Source organism: Cricetulus griseus, chromosome 3 (assembly GCF_003668045.3).
Source record: "Cricetulus griseus strain 17A/GY chromosome 3, alternate assembly CriGri-PICRH-1.0, whole genome shotgun sequence".
Lineage (NCBI taxonomy): Eukaryota > Metazoa > Chordata > Mammalia > Rodentia > Cricetidae > Cricetulus > Cricetulus griseus.
The window spans coordinates 86,171,460-86,194,054 of NC_048596.1; the positions used below are offsets into that span (position 1 = coordinate 86,171,460).

The window sequence follows — 22,595 nt, forward strand, 5'->3', positions numbered from 1 at the left end:
GGGACTCCTGTACACATACTTCTAGCTGTAAATTTTGAGGTTTCCAGACTGGCTATGTCAATTTTCATCCTTAATATGTAACTATAGGTGTCTTTTCTCTGTACCTTCCCCAACATGAGTATCATATGTTTTAAAAGTTCTACAACACAACTTACGAGTTTTTGAGAAGCAGGGTTCTAGATCCATTCCTTTGCATATGCATATCCACTTTAAGCAGCATATGAAATGAAAACACTTGATTCTATTACTAAGTCATCTTGGCATCTTTGTTGACAATAACCAAAACTGAATCTTTTTTAGGTCAATAATATACTTTTAATTACCACAACTTTGTAATAAGTTTTAATGACTGTACTTGTGAGGTCTCATTTTTTTCTTCTTCACAAAACTCTATTTTTCCCCCCATTTTTTCTTTTTCTTTTTTATGGAATGCCCTTCTGTTTAGGTCTTTAACCTATTTTGCAATTCATTTTTCATCATTCTGTTTTTTTCTAAATTCTTTGGATTATTAAATATTTTAAATCGTACGTCTCTACCAACAATGCTAAGTTTTTTATGCATCTAGCGTCTAGAGAAAACAAGTTTCTCTAGCTGTACTGATATTCTATACACTGTGAAACAGTTATCACAAACACATTAATATGCACCTATCATGTATGCAATGTGTGTGCTAAAAAACGGTGCTAAAAAAAAAGGAATTTCTATACCACTAACTCTCTATGGTTACTGCATTAGATAAAGAGGTCAACACTGGAATTTTTTTTCTTTACTGCTTCAAAAATTTTCAGACACTGTTCTGTTGTCTTTGGCTTCCAGAGTTGCTGCTGAAATCACTGTGTTAGTGTTTTCCCTTAAAAATAATCTTTTCCTGTATCCTCTGGGGGATTTTTTTCTTTATCTTTGCAATTCAAGAAACTGTTTTATCTCAGGTATTTCTCCACATTTAGCCACTGAGAGCTCACTGAGCTTTGTGAGTTAGTTTTATTAACTAAAAAAATTATACTGTCCTTTCCTTTGTAATTTTTTTTTTTTTTTTTTTGGTTTTAGTTTTTGTTTTTCGAAACAGGGTTTCTCTGTATTGTTTTGGAGCCTGTCCTGGAACTAGCTCTGTAGACCAGGCTGGCCTCGAACTCACAGAGATCCGCCTGTTTCTGCCTCCCAAGTGCTGAGATTAAAGGCATGCGCCACCAACTCCCGGCTTCCTTTGTAATTTTATTTAAACATATATTTGAAATTTTGATGGTATTCCCATTTTGCATATTTGGTTCTATTATTTGTCTATTTTTCTTCTCTCTGTAATTAAGTTTCAACATTTCCTATTTCTCTGTTGTCATGGTCAGTGCTTTTGTTTTCTGTTGCAAGTCCTCAAGAACTTTTAAATTAAGAAAGTGTTTTCTTCAGCTCTAGATGTTCTACTGACTCTTTCTTGTGCATTCCTATTCTCTGGATGAAGTAGGTAGGTAATTTCTGGCATTATTTTGAAATGTCATTGTTATTTTTAATACTGTTAAGCCCAATATCGTATGAAAATGTTCTGTTTCTAGTGACTATTTCTCTTGATTATTGGTAATATTTTATTGTCTCTTCACATTTATATCTTAAAATGCATTAAATAATTTTGTTACATAAGAATAAGTCTTTGATATTACTACATAGTATTTTTGAATGTTTTCATTTTATGTGTATGGATTTTTAGTTGCATGGTTGTCTATGTACTATTTGTGTACCTCATGCTTATGGAAACCAGCAAAGGGTATTAGATGCCCTGGAACAGAAGCTACAGATGGTACTGAGTTGTCATGTGGGTGCTAGGAATCTAACCCAGATCTCCTGCAAGAACAGCCAGTATTCGTAACTGCTAAGCTAACACTCCATACCCCACTATGTTGTATTTTTAAAATATCTTTCACCCAAGAAGTGAAAACTTATCTAAACAGGGATTTTTTTTTTGGTTACTTATTTATGTGTTGTTTATGTATGTAAGTATCTGTATGTATGTGTGTTTATATATGTGTGCATATGTTATAAGTGTGTGTTTATGTATGTATGTGCATGTGGAGGCCAAAAAACAACCTGTTGTATTGTTCCTCAGGAGCTGGCCATCTATTTTTGTTTTGTTTTGTTTTATCCTTTGAACAGGCTCTATCAGTGACTTGGGGCTAGACACATAGACTCTGCTGGACAGTCAGTGAGCCCCAGGGATCCTCCTGCCTGCCACTGCCTCTCCAGTGTACTACCATCTAAGAACTGAACTAAGTTCCTTACTAACTGAGATATTTCCCCATCCCTATAATATTTAGTTTAAGGGATATCCTGTTAGAACTGTGGTTCTCAACTTGTAAGTTGTGACCACCTCCCATCCCCAGCCCAGGAGGTAGCACATCAGACTCCTACATATCAGATATTTACATTACAATTCATAACAGTAGCAAAATTACAGTTGTGAAGTAGCAACAAAATAATTTTATAGTGGAGGAGGGGTTTTACCACAATTTGGGAAACTGTAACTAAAGGGTCACAGCGTTAGGAAGGTTGAGAACCACTGTGTTAATCCTTGAGCCTTCATCCAGTAGCTGATAGAAGCACTTTGAAGCAGACACCCACAGCTAAGCACTGAGCTGAACTCTGGAATCCAGCTGCAGAGAGTGAGGAGTGATAAGCAAAGGGGTCAAGACCAGGCTAGAGAAACCCACAGAAACAGCTGACCTGAACAAGGTGTTGCTCATAGACCCCAGAATAATAGCTCGAAAAGCAGCATAGGATTGTTCCAGACCCCCTGAATGAGGATGTTAGTTTGGAGGTCTGGGCAATCTATGGGGCCTCTGGTAGTGGATAAGTATTTATTCCTAGTACACGAATGTACTTTGGGAGCCCTCTCCACATAGAGGGATGCTCTCTAAGCCTAGACACATGGGGGAGGGCCTGGGCCCTGCTCCAAATGATATGACAGACTTTGAAGATCCCCCATGGAAGTCCACCACCCTCCCTGGGTAGCAGCAGAAAGGGATGGGATGGGGGAGTGAGTGGGGGGCAGGGGAGGAGGGCAGGGAACTGGGATTGACATGTAAAAGAAGCTTGTTTCTAATTCAAAATTGGTCTAATTACAATTATCTAATATAAGCAGGGATTTATCTACTGTAATACTAAATATTTTTACCACAATTACCATTTTACAAAATCAATACACTCTTCCTAAAAAATAAAAATTCCCTTTTCTATATCTGAAACTAATTCAAGTCAGTAAAATAGCTCCTTATTTTATATCTGAAGGCTAGTGTCTATCAAATTATATAGTATATAGATGTCTAATGTGTTTACTGAGTGAACTAAAAATGGACAAACAGTAGCCAACACAAATAGCTTAACCATGTCAACACACTATATGATACTCAAAGTAAAACGTGTGAAATGATAAGAATTTACATTGTCATATGCTTTGAGGACTCCCATGTTTAATTCATAAAGAGTCATTTGTAAGCCAGACAACAGATGTATACCTATAGTCCCAAATACTTGAAAGGCTGAGGCAGAAAAAGACTTTGACACAAAGGGTTCAAAGCCAGTCTGTACAACAGTTAATGCCTTGCCTCTTAAAAACATATTTTTGAAAACAAGATTATTTCTTACCAGCTCTTCTCAGACCCACATGATGAGTCAGCGACACAGATGATGATCTCTGCTTTGGAACTGTCAGGAGATTTGAGCCAAAAGGCCCGTTTAGGTGGCATCCATTACTAATAAAAGGAAAAAGTGAGACTTTTTAGTCCATTAAAAAGTTCCTTTTTTCTCTTGGCAAAACAATTAGCCAATCTGTATTTCTACATTCAGACTTAAGAAGACTTCTGTCTGCCTAAGCCCTAGAGAAGATCCAGCAAAGCTTTTCAATTAAGTGAGCAAAATAACAAATGTTTCTGACTTTTCAATCCATGTCTCTGATGCAACTTCTCAATCCTGACACAGCAGAAAAGAAGCACCCACAATCGCTATAAACTGGTATGGGTAAGTTTCCACAAAATGCTGTCCAGAAAACATCATGGAACAGATTAGGCCTAGAAGGTGTAGTACCTGGAAGGCCTCCAATTATAAGTCAGATAGGTCAGGTAAGTCCAGGTAATATGGTTTCCTAACAAGGTTTTAGATGATGTAGGTTTGCTGATCCAGGGCCCTCACTGAGAATCACTGACCTAAAGTAAAGGTTTTCCTTATTTTCTGTTCCCCTTTCTCTAAGACACTATCATTAACCTAGTCATTTTATAGAGCTGAAATATTTATTATAGATTCAAGGGTTTTCACCAAGAAATTAATAGGGATAATACACTATCCATATTTAATCACAGCACATTAAGATACAAAGTATATGAAACACATAATGCTATATCTTCCCTTCTTTATATATTCATAATATTTATATATTTACTGGTCTACCTTCTTTTATTGGTTGACTCCAGATGTGACCGCAAATGACATAATGAAGGGACTAGCTCCCCATTTCGGCAGCCGTAACAGCCAAACATGTGCTTGTCTGACCTTGCCTTAGTCACTAGGAGGTCAGATGCCTGCCTCATAGTAAGGAACCAATCAGAAGTTAGCTGGTGGTGCTATGCTTTATGGCTCTGGGTGTGCTTTATGGACAAGTGCACAGCAATGACTCGCAGAGCATAGCAACTACCCTGGGAGGGCCTATGGGCCATAACAACCAGATGACTAATCAACACAGGGCAAACCCTCCAAGCCTGGAAGCACACCAATCCTGAGCCTGTGCGTATCCCTAGACATTCCCCTTATGCTGCCCTATAAGATCTCTATGCAGACACTTTGAGCTGTCTTTCCTAGTCATCCACCATGGTGGATGGATGAAAGACCTGAGCTAAGGTGGGGTTAGCTCGTTAAACAACTATAATAAAGTCTCATGCAGTTTGCATCAAGCTTTCGACTCTGCCTGGTGATTGGGGTGACCTTGGTCCTGGGCTGAGATCCTGGAGGCCTGAGCTTCCAGGGGTCTTACATAATGAATGCTACTTCTGTATGAAAATTTATTTAGCAGCCATTATTCTTCATAGTTACAAGTATAACAAATTCTTAACAGCAATTGAACAGGCCTAAGGACTACATTGTCAGTCTACTCTTTCAATTTTTATTGATGTAGGCTCAGTTCTCAGCAAGTTCTTCCCTAGCTCCTTCCATCCTTCCTGTTCAAACTCCCTTTACTTAACAAAAAGCTAGTTTTGACCCCAGAGGTATTTATTCATATTTCTATCACAAATGGTCCCATATTGTTCATAATTTTAATGCTTAAAGATTCTTTGAATGTTTATGTAGTAGAGGGCATTTGTGTATGAACATTCATATGTGTGTAGACACATGTATGTGTTCATAGGCAGGTACACATGCATGTGTATAAGTATGCATGAGGAGACTTGAGGTTGACATAGGGAATCGTCATTGATTGCTCTCAACCTTACTCAGTCTTACAATTGAGCCCTGAGCTTACTGATAGGGCCAATCTAGCTAAACAGGTTGATCTAGAGATACCTTGTCTCTGCCTTCTGAGTGCTGAAATTATACGAAGGCAGCCAATCTAGCATTTATATAGGTGCTAGAAATCCAAATTCAGGCCCTTACACTTGAATAGCAAGCAGTTTATTCACTGAGCCATTACCCAGTCCCGAGAGTTTCTCCCTTGATTTGTGAGTTCATTTTCAGTCTGTGTCTTTCTGATATCCACATTCATTGCAGATATAGCACAATCCTGATAGAAGTGTTCAAAGTATTTTGGAGGACAAATAAATAATAGACTCTCTAGGTTTTTACTTTACAGCAAATAACAGATCTTGTCTACTCTGAAATGTTGAGTACTTTTTCTTCACAGAATCAACACTATAATCCAACATGGATGACATACCCATATAGGACAGCTGTTAAATAGTCATCTGTCTTCAAATATCTGTTAGTGTAATCACAAACCCTTCGCAGGAATTGAAAACTTCAGTAATAATGGGTGAGAATGGCTAAAAAATGAAATGTTTCATAAAATAGGGAGAAAAAAAGGTGTTAAGGAAATTCACAAGCTGAACCGATTACTTCTCCTTAATGAACAAAGCCATTTTTTCTCAGGTGATAGCTTATTAGAAAGCTTCAGGAAGTCCAAAGCAAGTTGTATGTTATTGTTTTCACATAAGGAGCTTATATTATTTTTAATACTCTTTTTTTAATCAGAAACATTTTTGTTGTTTCTGTTCTTTTCTTCAGCGCAAGAGTTAACTCAGTGCCTCCTGTTACTCTAGTTCTTAGACTGTTCCGGCTGGGGTGTTGGTGGTGCACACCTTAAATTCCAGGGAGGCAGAGCAGGCGGATCTATGTGAGTCTGAGGCCAGCCTGATCTCCAGAGAGAGTGCTAGGATAGGCTCAAAAGCGACACAGAGAAACCCAGTCTCAAAAAACCAAAAAAAAATAAATAAATAAATAAAAAAAGACTGTTCCATTGATTTCTATCTTTTCCAAGTAAGGCTGCAGATCTGCCATAAGGTAAAAACAGATTGTCAACTTCCAGACTAATAGTTTAATGATCATTCTATAGGTAAGGGATCTCAAGACTTAATGATGAAAAAAACCATACAATCAAAATTTTGCTTAAGGAAGATGGAACAATTGGTGAAGGACACAAAAATTGTTTATAAGAGGCTAATTCAATAGTCCAAGAAAGCTGTAGCAAAACTATGAAATAGTGATAAAGGAGAAGATGAAATAGAGGGCAATGTTACAGAGATAACTCCTATCTGTGGAATGGAGTACAAAGATAACAAGTTTTCTAGGTAAATTAATTTTGTAAACAATCACTAAGCCAGGGGAAGATACAATTATGCCAAAAAACAAAGTCCAAACAATGATAACATTTTTATAAAACAACAACTGAGGGTTGAAAACTCTGGCTTCAGTTATATCCAGAGAGGTTTACAATTACAATCAAGTTAATTCATAGTCAGGAAAGCTATAATCAGATACAAAGCTGAGTTTAAATCAGACCCAAAAACCCAGGATAAGAGACTATAACAATATCAAAGTGAATACAGAGCTATTTTAAAACCATAGAGATTGGTCGTCTTCCTCACTCGCCTTAGTTGTTTTTCTCTCGGGGACCTGTGACTCGGCCCTACTGATAGCAAGATGTCTTCAGGAAATGCAAAAATTGGGCATCATGCCCCCAACTTCAAAGCCACAGCTGTTATACCAGATGGACAATTCAAAGACATCAGCCTAAGTGAATACAGAGGGAAATATGTCGTATTCTTCTTTTACCCTCTTGATTTTACTTTTGTGTGCCCCACTGAGATCATTGCTTTCAGTGATAGGGCAGAAGAATTTAAGAAACTCAACTGCCAAGTGATTGGAGCTCACTTCTGTCATCTGGCATGGATTAATACACCCAACAAACAAGGAGGATTGGGACCCATGAACATTCCCTTGGTTATCAGATCCCAAGCGCACCATTGCTCAGGATTATGGAGTCTTAAAGGCTGATAAAGGTATCTCTTTCAGGGGCCTCTTTATTATCAATGATAAAGGTATCCTTCAACAGATCACTATAAATGATCTTCCTGTTGGCTGATCTGTGGATGAGATTCTGAGACTAGTTCAGGCCATCCAGTTCACTGACAAACATGGTGAAGTGTGCCGAGCTGGCTGGAAACCTGGCAGTGATACCATCAATCCTGATGTCCAAAAGAGCAAAGAATATTTCTCTAAGCAAAAGTGAGCACTGGGGCCATTTTCTGCCAGGCTACACCAGAAGAAAATCTCTTATACTCTATTTGTGCTCAAACACAAAATAAAATGTGTGATCCACGACATGCCTTTCCTACAGTGCTGGGATGGTTAGCCTTTCTTCCACTATTGGGAATGGACTGAGCTGTGCTGTCGGTAGACTGTCTGATATACCTGTCACAGAAATCAAACTGTTCTTTTTTTTAGTGTCTATTAAATCTGAACTCCAAGAAGAAAAAAAAAAAACCTAAAGATCCTGGGTAAAAGTATCACTGGTATTAATTGATGTCACATAGTGTATGTATAGATGATGGTCATATGACTTTGAATTAAATTCTCTAATATCTAACTAAAACTCAGTTATTTAGTCATACTAGATAGACATAGTCCAAATGTTCCATATTCACAGGTATCTAAGGTTGTCAATTTAAACAGTACAGATATAAAATATTTGTTTTTGCATAAATTTATTTTGTATAGCACGTGTCTAGAGACTTGAAAAGAGTGATAGTTGCTGATATGTTACATATTCCTGACTGTCTTAGTTAACAATTTCGTTGCTGTGATTAAACACCACAGCCAAATTGACTTGGGGAAGAAAGAGTTTATTTCAACTTATAACTGTCAGGTCACATTCCATTACTGATGGAAGTCAGGGCAGGAACTCAAGGCATGAGCCTGAAGGCAGAGGCCATAAGGAGTGCTGATTAATGGCTTGCTCCTCATGATTGGCTCAGCCTACTTTGTTATAGAACCTAGAACCACCAACAAGCCCAGGGTTGCACCATCCACAGTGAGCTGGGCTCTCCCACAATGATCACTAATCAAAATGCCCCCATCAGTCTGCTAAAAATGCCTAATGGAGGTATTTTCTCAACTGAGGCACCTCTTCCCAGATGACCCTGGCTTGTGTTGAGTTTATATAAAATGAGCCAACACACTATTTTATCCCAACTATGTGTAAAGTACATTTGGAAATTTATTGCTGAGAAACTCCAGCTTCTGCATACAAGAAAAATTCTATTTAGCCTTTAAGGTATGTGTCTCTTTAAAGAAGACACATTTAACACCAACTACTTTTTTGAACAAATTTCTAAATCTTTGTTTGAATAAGTTTACTGAATCCAGAGAATCTACCTACATCATGAACACTTAACTAAGATTTCTCTCAACTATATTTCTATTTTAAAAATGACTTGAATTTAATATGGCAAACATTTTAACTGAAAATACATTTCTGTAATGCAAATGTGAAAAATAAAACAAAACCGCATCATTTTTGTTTTTAAAAAAACATTTTTAAAAAATTTTTATTTATATTTTATGTATGAGTGCTATGCATGTATAGCTGTATGCTAGAAGAGGGCTTCAGATCCTATTATAGATGGTTGTGAACCACAAAGCTGTTGCTGGGAATTGAACTCAAGATCTCTGGAAGAGCAGCCTCCATCCCCCATTTTCTTCCTTTTTAAACCCAATAATAGTTCCAAGATTATGATTCCTTCCTATGGCAAAGAAATCTAATCTTTGATTCACTTCCCATTTCCTATTTGCCATTTCCCCACATCATAATTACATTAAAAATAAAATAAAATAAAAACCATCATGCTTAAGACAAAATTCTTACTGTTTCTCATTCTTCTGTATTATAAATTATTCATATTTCAATATACTGTTATTAATACTATACATTCAATATACTATACACTAAAGTTTTGAGAAATTAGTTTGATTAAATAATATAAAATTCAAATTAATAAGTCACAAAATAATGTGGAAGTTATAATTATCTGAGTGTATTTCCCATATAAATCTTAATATAGATTTTTAACATATGAACAGCTATGTTCTAATCCTGCCATCTACTGTTTCAAACGTGTAACTGTACACAGTTCAAACTAAACAAAGTTTAGCCTGACACCTGCTTACTAGTAAGATAGTAGCTTAATATGGAATTCCTATTCATTACAATTCTACTAACCCAGGTAAATGACTAAAAACAAGTTTCTACTCACACAAGAGATCCACAAGAGATTGTTTTCAGGTAAATGGTATTTATTACTATTCATAAAATATTAGTTCCTGTATTTCCCCAGCCTCACTCAATTGTGATTTCTGATTTATCAGTGTTTAATTTCAAGCCAGTTCTTGAGACAGTATACAATATGTCAAAGTTTCAGCTTAAATAAGAACAGGTTTGGCACATTCTTGCTACCTTACACTAGCAACTGCAATACGTCTGAGGAATATTCTTTTTTTCCGAGTCAGTAACTGTGGAATCACCAACTGTGGCCCCCTACACAATGGATTTGTGACTGCCTCCATTAATTTGAATGCCACCCCAGCATAGTAGTAGAAACCTTGCCAGGCATATAGCAGAGCTCTTGGTTTGAGCCTCTGAAGATGAGGCTGAAGGGTCCAGTAACACAACATGCTAAACTGATATCCCGAAGCAAGTATTTTTTCAACCTGTGGGTTGCAACATTTGTGCAATAGAAGAATACAATGACCTTCTCACAGGAGTGGTCTAAGACCATCAGAAAAAACAAATGTTTATGTTACAATTCAAAACAGTAGCAAATTAACATAATGAAGTAGCAACAAAAATAATTTTACGGTTGGAGGTTACCACAACATGAGGAACCATATTAAAGATTGTAGCATTGGGAAGATTGAAAACCACTGTCTCAGCATGGACATGTTTTCTGACCTAAGTTTTGAGAGAATGCTACCTTCTTTTTAAGAATCAGTTTTTTATTATAAACATTACTGCTAAGGTGGGCTATGCAGACTTAATAAAAACGCAAAACTGTCTGTTCTCACCATGCATCTGATGTCATGCCCCACATAAACAACCCATATTAAGACAGAAAAGGGAGTAACCTTATTCCAAAGTAAATTCTAATCATTCCCGGAATTCCCTGATTTTTTTCTCTTTGGAACAATACCTTAAACAATACTTCCCCCCAGGAAAGCCTGCCTATCAAGCTGACCAAATCCCACAGTGCTGCTCTCTTTAGAAGCCTGAATCCATCCCTTTAAGTAGTATTTCTCTGCCTTATAATTAACTTTGAAACCTTACTTTAATCTCATCTTCCCATTTTTTCTTTGATAGAGACAAGGACTAAAACACTAGCTCGAGGTCCCAATACAGTTTCTACTTTAGGACCGTATCAGGTGTTACCACCTTTAAGAATTTCTACCTATGTTAGCCAAAAATACTGCAACAATTATTACTTGATTTTAAAACTATTTCAAACTTTGTCAAAACAAAACAGATGCTGTGGTTTAAAGGGCTCTCAGAACTTACCTTGAAAGGCCTAGTTCCTGGTGAGGCCTTTTGCCACTGCTGCGTTCCCACCTCGGGTGGTACTCTTTAGCCAGCAATGCTGATGCTCCTGAGCTCCTCCTCAGCTGTGTAGTAGGGAAACTGTTTCTAGTACTCAGTCCCTGTCAAGTAATTTCAAAATGGCTGAATTATCATCCTTTAATATATCATATATAAGGACAAATGAAAATCTCAATATAATATATACAGATAAAACATTTCACTTCCACTTTCAATATTGTTGCCCTATTTGTTTTTTTCTTAATAAAAAAGCTCCTGAGTGACTGAAACTACACAGTTTAATTTTTACATTTTACTCATAGTTTCAAGAAAAAGAAAGGAGCTTTAAAATGAGTATGGAAGATTGATACTAAAATCAACTTCAAAGGTCAAATTTGGGGCCCAGAATTACCATCATTTTTTTATATTTTCAGCAAAAGGTATCCAAAGTACATGACAGCTAATGTGGAAAAGCTCCAGAGTTCTTGGTTACTTTTTAAATTAATGATTAAATTAAGTACAGAATATCTTAAAAACTATTTTACTGTAATTTTTTTAGTAAATTCTCAATTGATCTAAATGCTCAATTGAAGGGAATAATACTTTTCTTAGACAATTGAAAATAACTGTTTCCCTGAGACACCCCTGATATAATGGTTTTGTGAATTTACCTCACTAACAGACACTTCAACAATATCAGAAATCTCAATACTATATGTAAGTTTTCACAAGGATGCTGATTTTTGTAAAGGTCCATGGCAAGTTAGGTGCACAGTGACAGCATTCTACATGTAACCCTTGCTTACTGTGACTTAGGTTCATATAATCTTAGTTTTTCCTAGTTTTTTTTTTTTTTTTTTTTGGTTTTTCTAGACAAGGTTTCTCTATAAAGCTTTGTAGACCATGCTGGCCTTGAACTCACAGAGATCCACCTGCCTCTGCTGGGATTAAAGGCATGTACCACCACTGCCTGGATTCTTAGTTCTTAACATATGTATAAAATATTCTATATTTAATTACCTGTCCCTATTACCTTTTGGTTACTTTTTTTTTAAACCAATTCTGTGTCTCTTTTCTGAAGTAAATTAAGACTTAGTGTTTATTTGCTTTTCCAAAATCAGAGACAAATTAGATGTAAAATTCTAATGAGTTTAAAAAACACAAAGAGAAGGTTGTTATTTCCTGGTTCTTGTATGACTTACATCATTAGATTCCAGCACCCGAAATTACTGTAATTAACTACAATTCTTAGGAAATGAACTATTTAGACATTCTGCTTAATTAATAACATGTTTAAAGTGTTTTTTAAAATGTACAAGAAAACTTTTCTGTACACTAAATACACCACCATAATAATGATTTCAGTGGATACTTTCTGATTAGAATATTTTCTGTTTTTCTTCTTAGACTTTTCAGGCAAAGTCTTGTTATGTAGATTACTCTCCTGTATGATACCTCCCAAGTGCTGCAGTTACAGGAGGGAACCATGGTTACAACTTCAAAGAATTACTGTCTTTAAAAATTTCTATCTTAGGGCTGGAGAGATAGCTCAGTAGTTAAGAGCACTGACTGCTCTTTCAGAGGACCTAGGTTCAATTCCCAGCACCCAGGGGATCCAATACCCTCACAGAGACATATATGTAGGTAAAACACCAATGTACATAAAATAAAAATAAATTGTTTAAAAAAATCACTATCTTAGATCAATAAATGTCAGTGGGAAATGAAAAAGAAAAATATATTGATGAAAACTCAAGAATATCTTAGAATCATTTCATAAATTACTGACTCATCACTTTTGGGTGCTTCTGATTATGTAGTATGTCAAAAAAGACACATGAGTCAATGCCATTGTTAAGTGAGCTCTAATGGATATGGACACTATCTGGTAAACTTTTTAAAAGTAAAAACATCAACTATCTATGACCCGGATGATCAATAGTTTTCAAGTCACTAACTGTCCTTGCTTAATTTTTCAATGTTTATAAACCCTAATGCTAAGACCTGAGAAAATGAAATTAACTGATCCAAAGTCTTTAAAAATCCTGTATTTTCCTTTTCTAGGTTCTATATAACTAGTGCAATTTGACAAAATTAACATACTTGAATTTTATTTTTTCCTTGGTGAGTTCTTAGCTATAGAAGCAGTTGAACTACTATAATCCTTAAACTATTTCTGGTTTTACAGCTTTACTATTTTAGCTATTAATAAAGATATCACAATACAGTGACAGATAACAGCTCTACAAACAAGTGTAAATAATATAAACCAAGTTAGTATATCCTGTATGTATTAGTATCTAAAGTAAATCTTATTTATGAAGTACCAACAAAAAATTAATTCCATATCTAATTATGAAAAAAAAACAGTGCTCACTGAGCTATAAAAACTGTCAGTAAGTAAAGGGAGACCAGGTTTTAAATATGAAAATTCATTAATAATAATATATTGTTATAATGGTCATTTGTTCTTGGCTCAACAAGTGTAACTCCTGGACTCTAAAAGAAAAGAGATTAATGGCATGAGCTACTAATGGCATGATCTACTAGTTACAAAGGCCTGGAACTAAGTTCATTGGTGCTTTCTACTTCTTACTACAATGATACCAAATAGTTCTTAGCATAAAAATTATAACTGCTAAGTACAGCAGCATTATTTAATATAAAAACTGCTAGAAGCATAACATTTGGCCAGCATATGTAAGGCCCTCGGTTTAATCCCAAGCACTGTGAAGAAATTAATGAAAAATAAGTATAGAATTATTTTTGTTTATAACTCTCTGTAAAGCCACAGCAGCATGATATAATATAAAAGAAACAGATACTTGGATAAGAAAGTATATTATAAAACATTTAGAGGAATGTTTTTAATGAAAAATCATTAAATGAGATAAATAAGCTGGATGATTACTGTATTTTAACCTTGTGAAGTTTTCGATCTCCTTTCTCTACTGGATCTTCTACTTCAGAGCAGGGATAAAATCCAGGAAATGGTGTGAGAGGATTAATCTTTGACCTACAGGAACCTGAGAAAGCACCCATCAAGCTACTGATACTCCGTAGAGAAGAAATGACTTGTGGGGAAAGGCTTGGGTCAATCAGAAGATCTGACACCATATTTCGAGCTTCATTTAGCACTGAAAGATCAACTCCATTTCCACTTCCAGAATTCTAGAAAACAAAAAGGGAAATTATATATTTGATATGCAGAAAGTATAACATTAAAAATGTCTGATTTAAACTAAGTTATATCTAACAATACTTAAATAATATAATCCTGTTAATTACAAAATTTTAATCATATAGAATGGACCTGGCATGAATAATATAATAACAGAATTCTAATTTGGGGTGTGTGTGTGTGTTTGTGTATATAACAGATTCTTTAAGCTTTAGCCTTTCCTTTTTTGGTATTTTATTTGTAATCTAGTTTTATTTTCTTTAGCCTATTTTATGATAAATATCATTCATTATTTTATAACTAGCATAAAACTAAGTATGTGCTTATTTTGAAGTCTACAATCCTGTTAATTCAATAATTTATTGACGACTTCCTTTCCTTCATGCCAAAACTTAGGAGCATGGAAAGCCATTCTTTCATAACCTTACTTAAGAAGCAGACCATCATGACCTGTGCTGCAAAGGTTCCCGGTTTCTAGACTTGAAACCTGTGACCTTGAACAAGCAAGTTAATGTCTGAATGTTTTAGCTTTTTTAATGTAAAAAAGAAGATAACATCTAGGCTGATTTGAAAATAAATCTAATTAATACACGTAGAACATATAAAGATAATGCACATACTTAAAAGAGTATCAGCATTATTATGAAAAATGTGGAAGGAGAAAAATGGTATGAGGATTCAAAAGAACAAGTGGCAAGTTTGAGCTGAACAATTAAGACAAAATTATGAATGGTATAGTTGGGGCTAGAACCCAAAACTTTGGTAGAATTCTATTTATAATTGTTGAGAACATTAGAACCCAAGTTATTTGTCAGTAAAAGGTCATGTAGACTTTGAGTATCATAAAAAGGAAAAAATGCAAAGACAGAGAAAAGTGAACAAAGGGTGATTGGAGCTAATACATTTTAGAGGATAGTCATTGTCATTGTTCACTTATTTCAGTACCTGACAGAAGTACACAAAAGAAGTATTTGGTGCAGAGAGTCTAGTAAACACAAAGAGTAGCAGCAGAAGTCAGCCTGGCCTGTCTGAGCAAGAACATGGACACCAGGGCAATTGGAAGAAAAATTAATAATAAAGCAGGTAGTCAATGAGTCAGAGAGCCAAAACTCAAAAAGGAATTCACTGAGGTGTGTGAATTCATTTAAGTCTATGACAAGGTCTTGCTCTTTAATTCTAGGTGAGACAGAGAAGTGGTGAGCAAGGCAGCAACATGACTCAACATAGAATTGAGTTGAATATTCAAATAATTTGATAACTTTTTAACATTGAACACGATTCCATTTCTCATTGTGTTATATTCAGTAAAATTCTTGAGTTTATACAGAAAGGTAACAATTGTTTGTGCATCTTAAATGTTATTGAAGGAGAGACAGATAGAGAAAGAGAAAGACATGGGGAGAAGGAAGCCAGGAGAACCTGTAACAGGGCAATGGCGCTGGCTGCACTTGGCCCTTAAATAATAAAACATTAATCTCTGGTAATTCCTATACTATAATTTCAGAGATGCTTAATAGTGTTATTGAAATTAACATGAGTTCACATTTTATTTAGTTCTACTATATAGCACATAGCATTTAAACCAGTTCTCTGAGGAAACCAGTATGGCTCTCAAATTACTTTCAATAAGAGAGACTAGATGGCATCAGACCAACTCTGGCCTAAAACAAGAAAAGCTGAATTAAACAACTTCAAGGCAACACAGCACAACCAAGTATTTAGGGCATGAAAGGTAAAAGGCTCATAGCTAAGAGAGAAGACAGAAATGAACTCAAAACAAGTAGCACAAGTGCCTTCTCTTCCATTCTCTTTGGATTGGGCAGAAGAAGCAAGATGGAGAAAGAAACATCATCCTTTGGAAAACAGTGCAGTAAGATGCACACATTGTGCTGCTCCTGTAGCTCTAAGGCTTACCGCTTTCAGAAGCAGACCTGTGTGTGGCAAATGTGGCTACCCTGCTAAGTTAGACCCTGCCAAGGCTAAGATACAAAACACTACCAGGACTGGGCAGATGAGACAACTAAAAATTATCCTTTGCAGATTCAGACATGAATCCTATGAAGGAACACCTAAACCCAAGAGGACAGTGGCTGCAGCATCCAGTTCATCTTGAGGATTTCAGTCATAAAATAAATGTTTTGGTTTCAAAAGAAAACAGGGAGAAAGGGTAAGAGGGAGAGAAGGAGGAAGGGAAGGAAGAATGGAAGCAGGGAGGGAGAGGAAGAGAGAAAGAAAAAGAGAAGGAAGGAAGGAAGGAAGGAAGGAAGGAAAAAGGGAGGGAGTGAGGGAGGGAAGGAAGGAAGGAAGGAAGGAAGGAAGGAAGGAAGAAAGGAAGGAAGGAAGGAAGGTGGGAAGAGAGAGATAACTCAAAAGTCTAGATGGCTCACTATGACTTGCTTGCTGTTCTTCCAGAGGGCCTGGTTTGGTTACCAAGCAATGGCTATGGAGCACCTATACAGCAACAACCTGTAACTCTAAGCTCTAGTCTCTGGCCTCCGAGATCAGTCACAGTCACATTCATATACACCCTATACATTTTTTAAAAAAATCTGTGCTGTTCTTTTTCAGTCATGGAATTTGCTAGTGATTCATAATTGGCATAAGACAGAGAGGATGGGAGGCAGAGTACTCACAGGAAACAGAAAAGGCTTTTGTCCAATATCGGGTGTCTGGGAAAACAAATTCAGATTTCAAGCAAGGCTTTAAGGACAGTAGTTTCTACGAAGGCAGGACTTAAAAAGCCAAGCAAAATCCTAACAGATGAAAATAAGGAAACAAGCTTAAATTAAAAACAAAATGCTCTGCTGGGCAGTGGTGGCAAATTCAATTAATCCCAGCACTTGGGAGGCAGAGGCAGGCAGATCTCTGTGAGTTTGAGGCAGCCTGGTCTACAAAGTGTGTTCCAGGTTATTCAGGGCTTTTACACAGAGAACCCCTGTTTTGAACCACCAACCCTCTCCCCCAAAAAGAACTTCTTTTCTACTGAAGGCATTTGCCCATTTAGAAACAGTAGCAGAAAAAAAGGAAAAATAAAGCAGAAATCCTCAAAAATATTTCTATTTTGGTAGAGCTTTCAAATTAAAATTGGGTCAATTGTATATCTTAAAAAAAAAAAAAAAAGGTATCTCAGGTCAGTGAAATCCCTAGACTCCTCTGGTGAAAGGAGAACACCAACTCTCTAACATCCACATGCCTCTCCCAACACAAATAAATAAATGTAATAAAAATTTAAGGTATCTTAAGCTATATGATACACATATAAAAAGTCAAACTTATCCAAACTAAGAAATTAATAATAAATGTACTACAGATCTAAAGGTGTAAATTTAAACAATCAATCATCTAGAAGGTAGCATGAAAGAAAATCTTCATGACTCTTGAGGCAATTCTTCAGTATACCTTAGATGTATAGATACGTATATGAACTATACATGCATGATCATGTACATATGTGTTCATGTTCAAAATACATAAAGAACCTCTACTGATTGTTAAATTAAAGATGAAATGAAAATTTTACAAAAGATTTGACCAGTGGATATCTAAGTGACCAACTAACATAAGGAACAGCCCTCAACCTGATGAGTTATCAGTAAGAGCATTACACAGTTACTAAAACCCTCATACACTGCTGGTTGTTGAGCAAAATCAACACAAACTCAGGGAAGTTGTCTGGCACTAGCAATTGAAAGTGAACATATATATGTACATGCCAGCTATTCACTACAAGTTACATACCCAACAAAAAGACTGTTCCAGCAGTAATATTTCCTATAGCCAAAAACTGAACAAAAAACAATAAATGGAGCAAAACAATGCAATTGATAATCACATTGTAATATATTCATTCAATGGAATAAATGGAAAATAAACTGTTTACTGATATATCCAATACTAATTAATTTCACAGTGAACTTAGTAGAAAAAGTACAATGTTTCCATTTTTTAAAGATAAAAAAGCTAGAGTGAAACAGCAGAACTCAGGATTGACATAACCCCAGACAAAAGCTGAATAACTAGGAAGAGGGCCAAAAAGGGATAGGGAATGTTAATTCTTCAGTGTGAGAAAAAAGCATCAAGTTCTACATTTATGAGCTGTGTACTTTTATAGATGAATGCCAACCAGAAACTCATGGAATCCCCATTGCCTAAATTCCCTTTTTTTTGCTTTTGACTAGCATTTCAGCCTTCTTGGGTCCCTAACTTCGTCCCAAAGTCAGCAGGAAGTAGCATGGGAAAGAATACGTCGCCCATTTTTCCTGGTTGAAATGCTAAGTCAGAAGGAACTCCCTTGCTTGGGGATGCCAGTATCTCTCACTCCCTGATGGGGATGCTAGAGAGACAGCAATTCCATGAATGGAATTTCAAAAAAAAAAAAAAAAAATGGGGGAATGAAGGGACCAGCTCCCCATTTCGGCAGCCATAACAGCCGAATACATGCTTGTCTGACCTTGTCTTAGTCACTAGGAGGTCAGATGCCTGCCTCGAGCAAGGAACCAATCAGAAATTAGCTGGCGGTGCTATGCTTTCTGGCTCTGAGTGTGCTTTACCGACAAGTGCACAGCAATGACTCACAAAGCATAGCAACCACCCTGGAAGGGCCTATGGGCCATAACAACCAGATGACCAATCAACACAGGGCAAACCCTCCAAGCCTGGAGGCACACCAATCCTGAGCCTGTGCATACCCCTAGACACTCCCCTTACACTGCCCTATAAGGTCTCTATGCAGACACTTTGAGCTGTCTTTCTAGCCATCTGCCATGGCGGGTGTATGAAAGGCCTGAGCTAACATGGGGTTAGCTGGCTAAACAACTATAATAAAGACTCATGCAGTTTGCATCAAGTTTTCAACTCTGCTTGGTGATTGGGGTGACCTCGGTCCTGGGCTGAGATCCTGGAGGTCTGAGCTTCCGGGAGTCTTACACTTTGATAAGGTTTGTTAGAAAAGAAGAGGACTTATACAGGTTCCTCAGTTGTCAGACCGTACTAGACTCCCTGAATACAGGTGATGATGATACAGCTGGAGCAATATATGAGGCCACAGGCAGTGGGTCCAAATCTAACACTAATCCACAAACTGACTTAGTGGAGCCCATTCTATATGGGGAGGTACCTTGCTCAGCCTAAGGGGGTGGGGGGTTGTCTTGCCTCAACGAGATGATGGGACAGACTTAATAGACATCCTAGGGGAGGCCTCACCCTCTCAGAGGAACAGATGGGAGGTGGGGGAGAAGTGGGGATAGCAGGAAGTCAGGAGAGAGTGGGAACTGGGATTAGAATGTAAAAAATAAATTATTAAATTTAAAAAAAAGAAAATAGGAATAAGCAAAAAAAGCAGAGATACCTAGTATCATATATTAGCCTGTCAGACAAGCCCACAGTTCTGACCATTACTGCTTATTTATCTTTAGATGTTGCCAGTAATTCAGATTCTCTTTTAACTAGAAACTGAGGATCTTTTTGAACATGAATTATGATAAAGTCCATTGTGTAACTAATCAAGGAGGTATACCATTTCAGTCAGGTGTGTCTACAGCTTGGTTTTATCTGATTACCAAGACCCTGAGGACATGTTCATCCTAGGGGCTGTTGTGGCAATTGTATACACTGTTTGAAAATAAAAAGTGGGGTAGAGTGATGATTCAGCAGTTAAAAGCACTCGCTGCTCTTCCAGAGGACCTGGCAACACTGTTTGAAAATAAAAATGGGGAGGGGGGTGTGCTAGAGTGATGATTCAGCTGTTAAAAGTACTTGCTGCTCTTCCAGAGGGACCTGGCTTTAGTTCCCATTACCCACAAGGTGGCTCACAACCATCTGCAACTCCAGACATCCTCTTTTTGCCTTTGGACATGCACAGGCATACTTACAGCCACAATGCAAAAATTAATAAAATAAGAAACATTTAAATACAAAACAAAAACCAGCCACTCAATGGGACACTCATTTTTTTCAAAAGTTGGTGTTAAGACATCTAGTGAAATAAAGCTAAGAGAATGACAAAATTCATGAAACACAAATACGGTTTCTCTATTACTGTGAAAATTATATTTCAAAATGTCATATGAAATAATCAATTTTATAGAGTAGGCTATATATATGCATATAACATAAAATTCATGGTATTTTTTAATTATTTTTCTCTTTCTCCTTATACTTATATTTTGATTTTCCTGGTACTGATATATAATGCTTAAGTGAACAAAATGACTCTAAAATATTATTATGGGTACTAGCTGCACAGAAGGTTTAGCTTGTGAAAATCCACTAAGTTGTACAGTTTTCTGTACATATGTTAAACATCAATAAGTATTTCAGAAAATGAAAGCAGAACATTTTACTTCCCTAACAAAATGTTTTGCCAGTTGATTTAGTCTTTCATACATGGCCTAAAGTCTGTTTCTCTCTCTCTGTATATCACTGTCCCATGCCAGAAAAAGAAAAATTAAAAAACCTCAGCCTTAATATAAAGAAAACAGTTTATTTTGACCCATGATTCTATTAGAAGTACTTTTAAAACAACTACTTTTCTTATTATTTTATTTTTTCATTTATATTTAATAATCTTTTACAAATCTACTACCATGAAGATTTGATTCAACTTAGCTTAGATAAAGAACATTTTATTATACACAAGTCCTATGAGTGAACTAAAGGATGGGTAATTTGAACAGATTTCAGTACCATTTGTGCTTACCTGGTAATGAGGTTTACACCACTGCTTCAAGTCCCAGTCCCAGAGAATCATCTGTAAAAGAGCACTGAGTTACAAGCTGTGAACAAACACACACAAAGAAAAAGTGCACCCTCTTCCACTGAAGATGCCCATAGTAGCTTAAACATCAGAAAGGGAGCTGGGGACATGAGAATAAAAATAATCTCTCTATAGATTACTTCATTAATTCATATAATGTATATCTGAGTACACCAAAGGGTAAAGCATTTTCATAACAAAGGCACTATAGTAACTTATATTAACCTTCAAATATTTATTATGGGCTGGAAAGATGGTTCAACGATTAAGAGCACTTACTGCTCTCACAGATGACCCAAGTAAAATTCCCAGCACCCACATCAGATGGCTTAGAACTGCCTGTAATTTTAGGAGATGCAATGTCCCTCTGGGGACTCACAGGCATTGCATGCACATGGCACACATACAGACAGACACATATATACAAGTATATTTAAATTTTTTAAGCATAAAAATATCACAAAAAATGAAAAACAGATCCAAAATCATGTCACTGAAAATATAAGAATTAAACATCAGCAGATGCCCCTCACAAAGAGTCATCATCATCATCTTAAATTGGTGTCTATGTGTGGAGTTATTTCCTTACTAATAAGGCACTCCATGGACAAAACTTCAGAACTTCTTGTCCCCTAGGCTAAATTACACTTAAAGAAATGGTTTACGAGTGTCAAAGTATACTCCTTTCAATACACAAATAAGTAATGACTGCTTTCGTTTCTTTCCACTGGTCAACCCAGCCTTGCTTTCTGTGCCCTATTTTGCAGACAGCTTCCTGGTTACCTGCTTGTCTATTACAGCAGTCACTACATTCAACAAAACAGTTAACTTGAATTTAGTAAGCTATCACAGCCATGACCATTTATCTACCTAAATTTCCATGAACTGTTTTGAGTTAAAGAATGTATCTCTTCTTTTTGTTTAACTGATTTCTTGTAATTGTCATTTTCAATAAGGCTTTGAACACTAACATTAAATAGGTCTACTACACTTTTAATAAAAATCCTAACCTTTTAGGTATACTTCACTATTTATGTTGCTTCTTACCCTTGAGCTAAAGTCTTTTAGTTGCAAAAAAAAAAATCATTTTTAAAGGCTTGTTTTATTTTAATGACTGACTGATGTTATATATCACCGAGGCCACCATATGCAGACAAGAAAGGGAAGCCATGAGAGGGAAGCTTTATTTCTTGATCTTGTCCTCTTTAAATGGTCTCTTTTTTATGTAATTTTAAAATTGTTTTTGAATTTGTAATATATTTGCCCATATATCCCCCCCTTTCTCTCATTCAAATTCATGGCCACTTTTTCTTTGTTGTATGCAGTATGTGTGGCAGGGACTGGGTGTGAGGTGGTGGTGGTGGTGGTGGTGGTGGTGGTGGTGGTGGTGGTGGTGGTGGTGGTGGTGGTGTTTTGGTCGTTTTAAACACATCCCCTGAAGGCTATGATACATGCAGTGGTCAATTTTAAGTTCACAGCATCTCCTGAGAAACCCGTGCAGGAACCACATCCATCTTTATCCAAGTCACCTTCACAGGAACTCAAGAATAGGCAGCACCCTTTCCGCCTTG

The 22,595-nt window shown here is 36.5% G+C and overlaps 1 protein-coding gene and 1 pseudogene across 1 annotated transcript in view; one reads left to right on the forward strand and one right to left on the reverse strand.

Annotated features, from left to right (window-relative positions):
* Pde3b (phosphodiesterase 3B) overlaps positions 1 to 22,595 on the reverse strand; it is a 136,793-nt gene that overhangs the window by 31,786 nt on the left and 82,412 nt on the right. Inside the window, exons 2-5 of the mRNA XM_027410134.2 lie at positions 20,968 to 21,018; positions 14,012 to 14,260; positions 11,072 to 11,211; positions 3,628 to 3,734 (exon numbers count right to left, since the gene is read on the reverse strand). Of these exons, the coding sequence (XP_027265935.1) occupies positions 3,628 to 3,734; positions 11,072 to 11,211; positions 14,012 to 14,260; positions 20,968 to 21,018 (547 nt within the window). The remainder of the gene's footprint in view (positions 1 to 3,627; positions 3,735 to 11,071; positions 11,212 to 14,011; positions 14,261 to 20,967; positions 21,019 to 22,595) is intronic.
* Positions 7,149 to 7,768, forward strand: LOC100773334 (annotated as a pseudogene).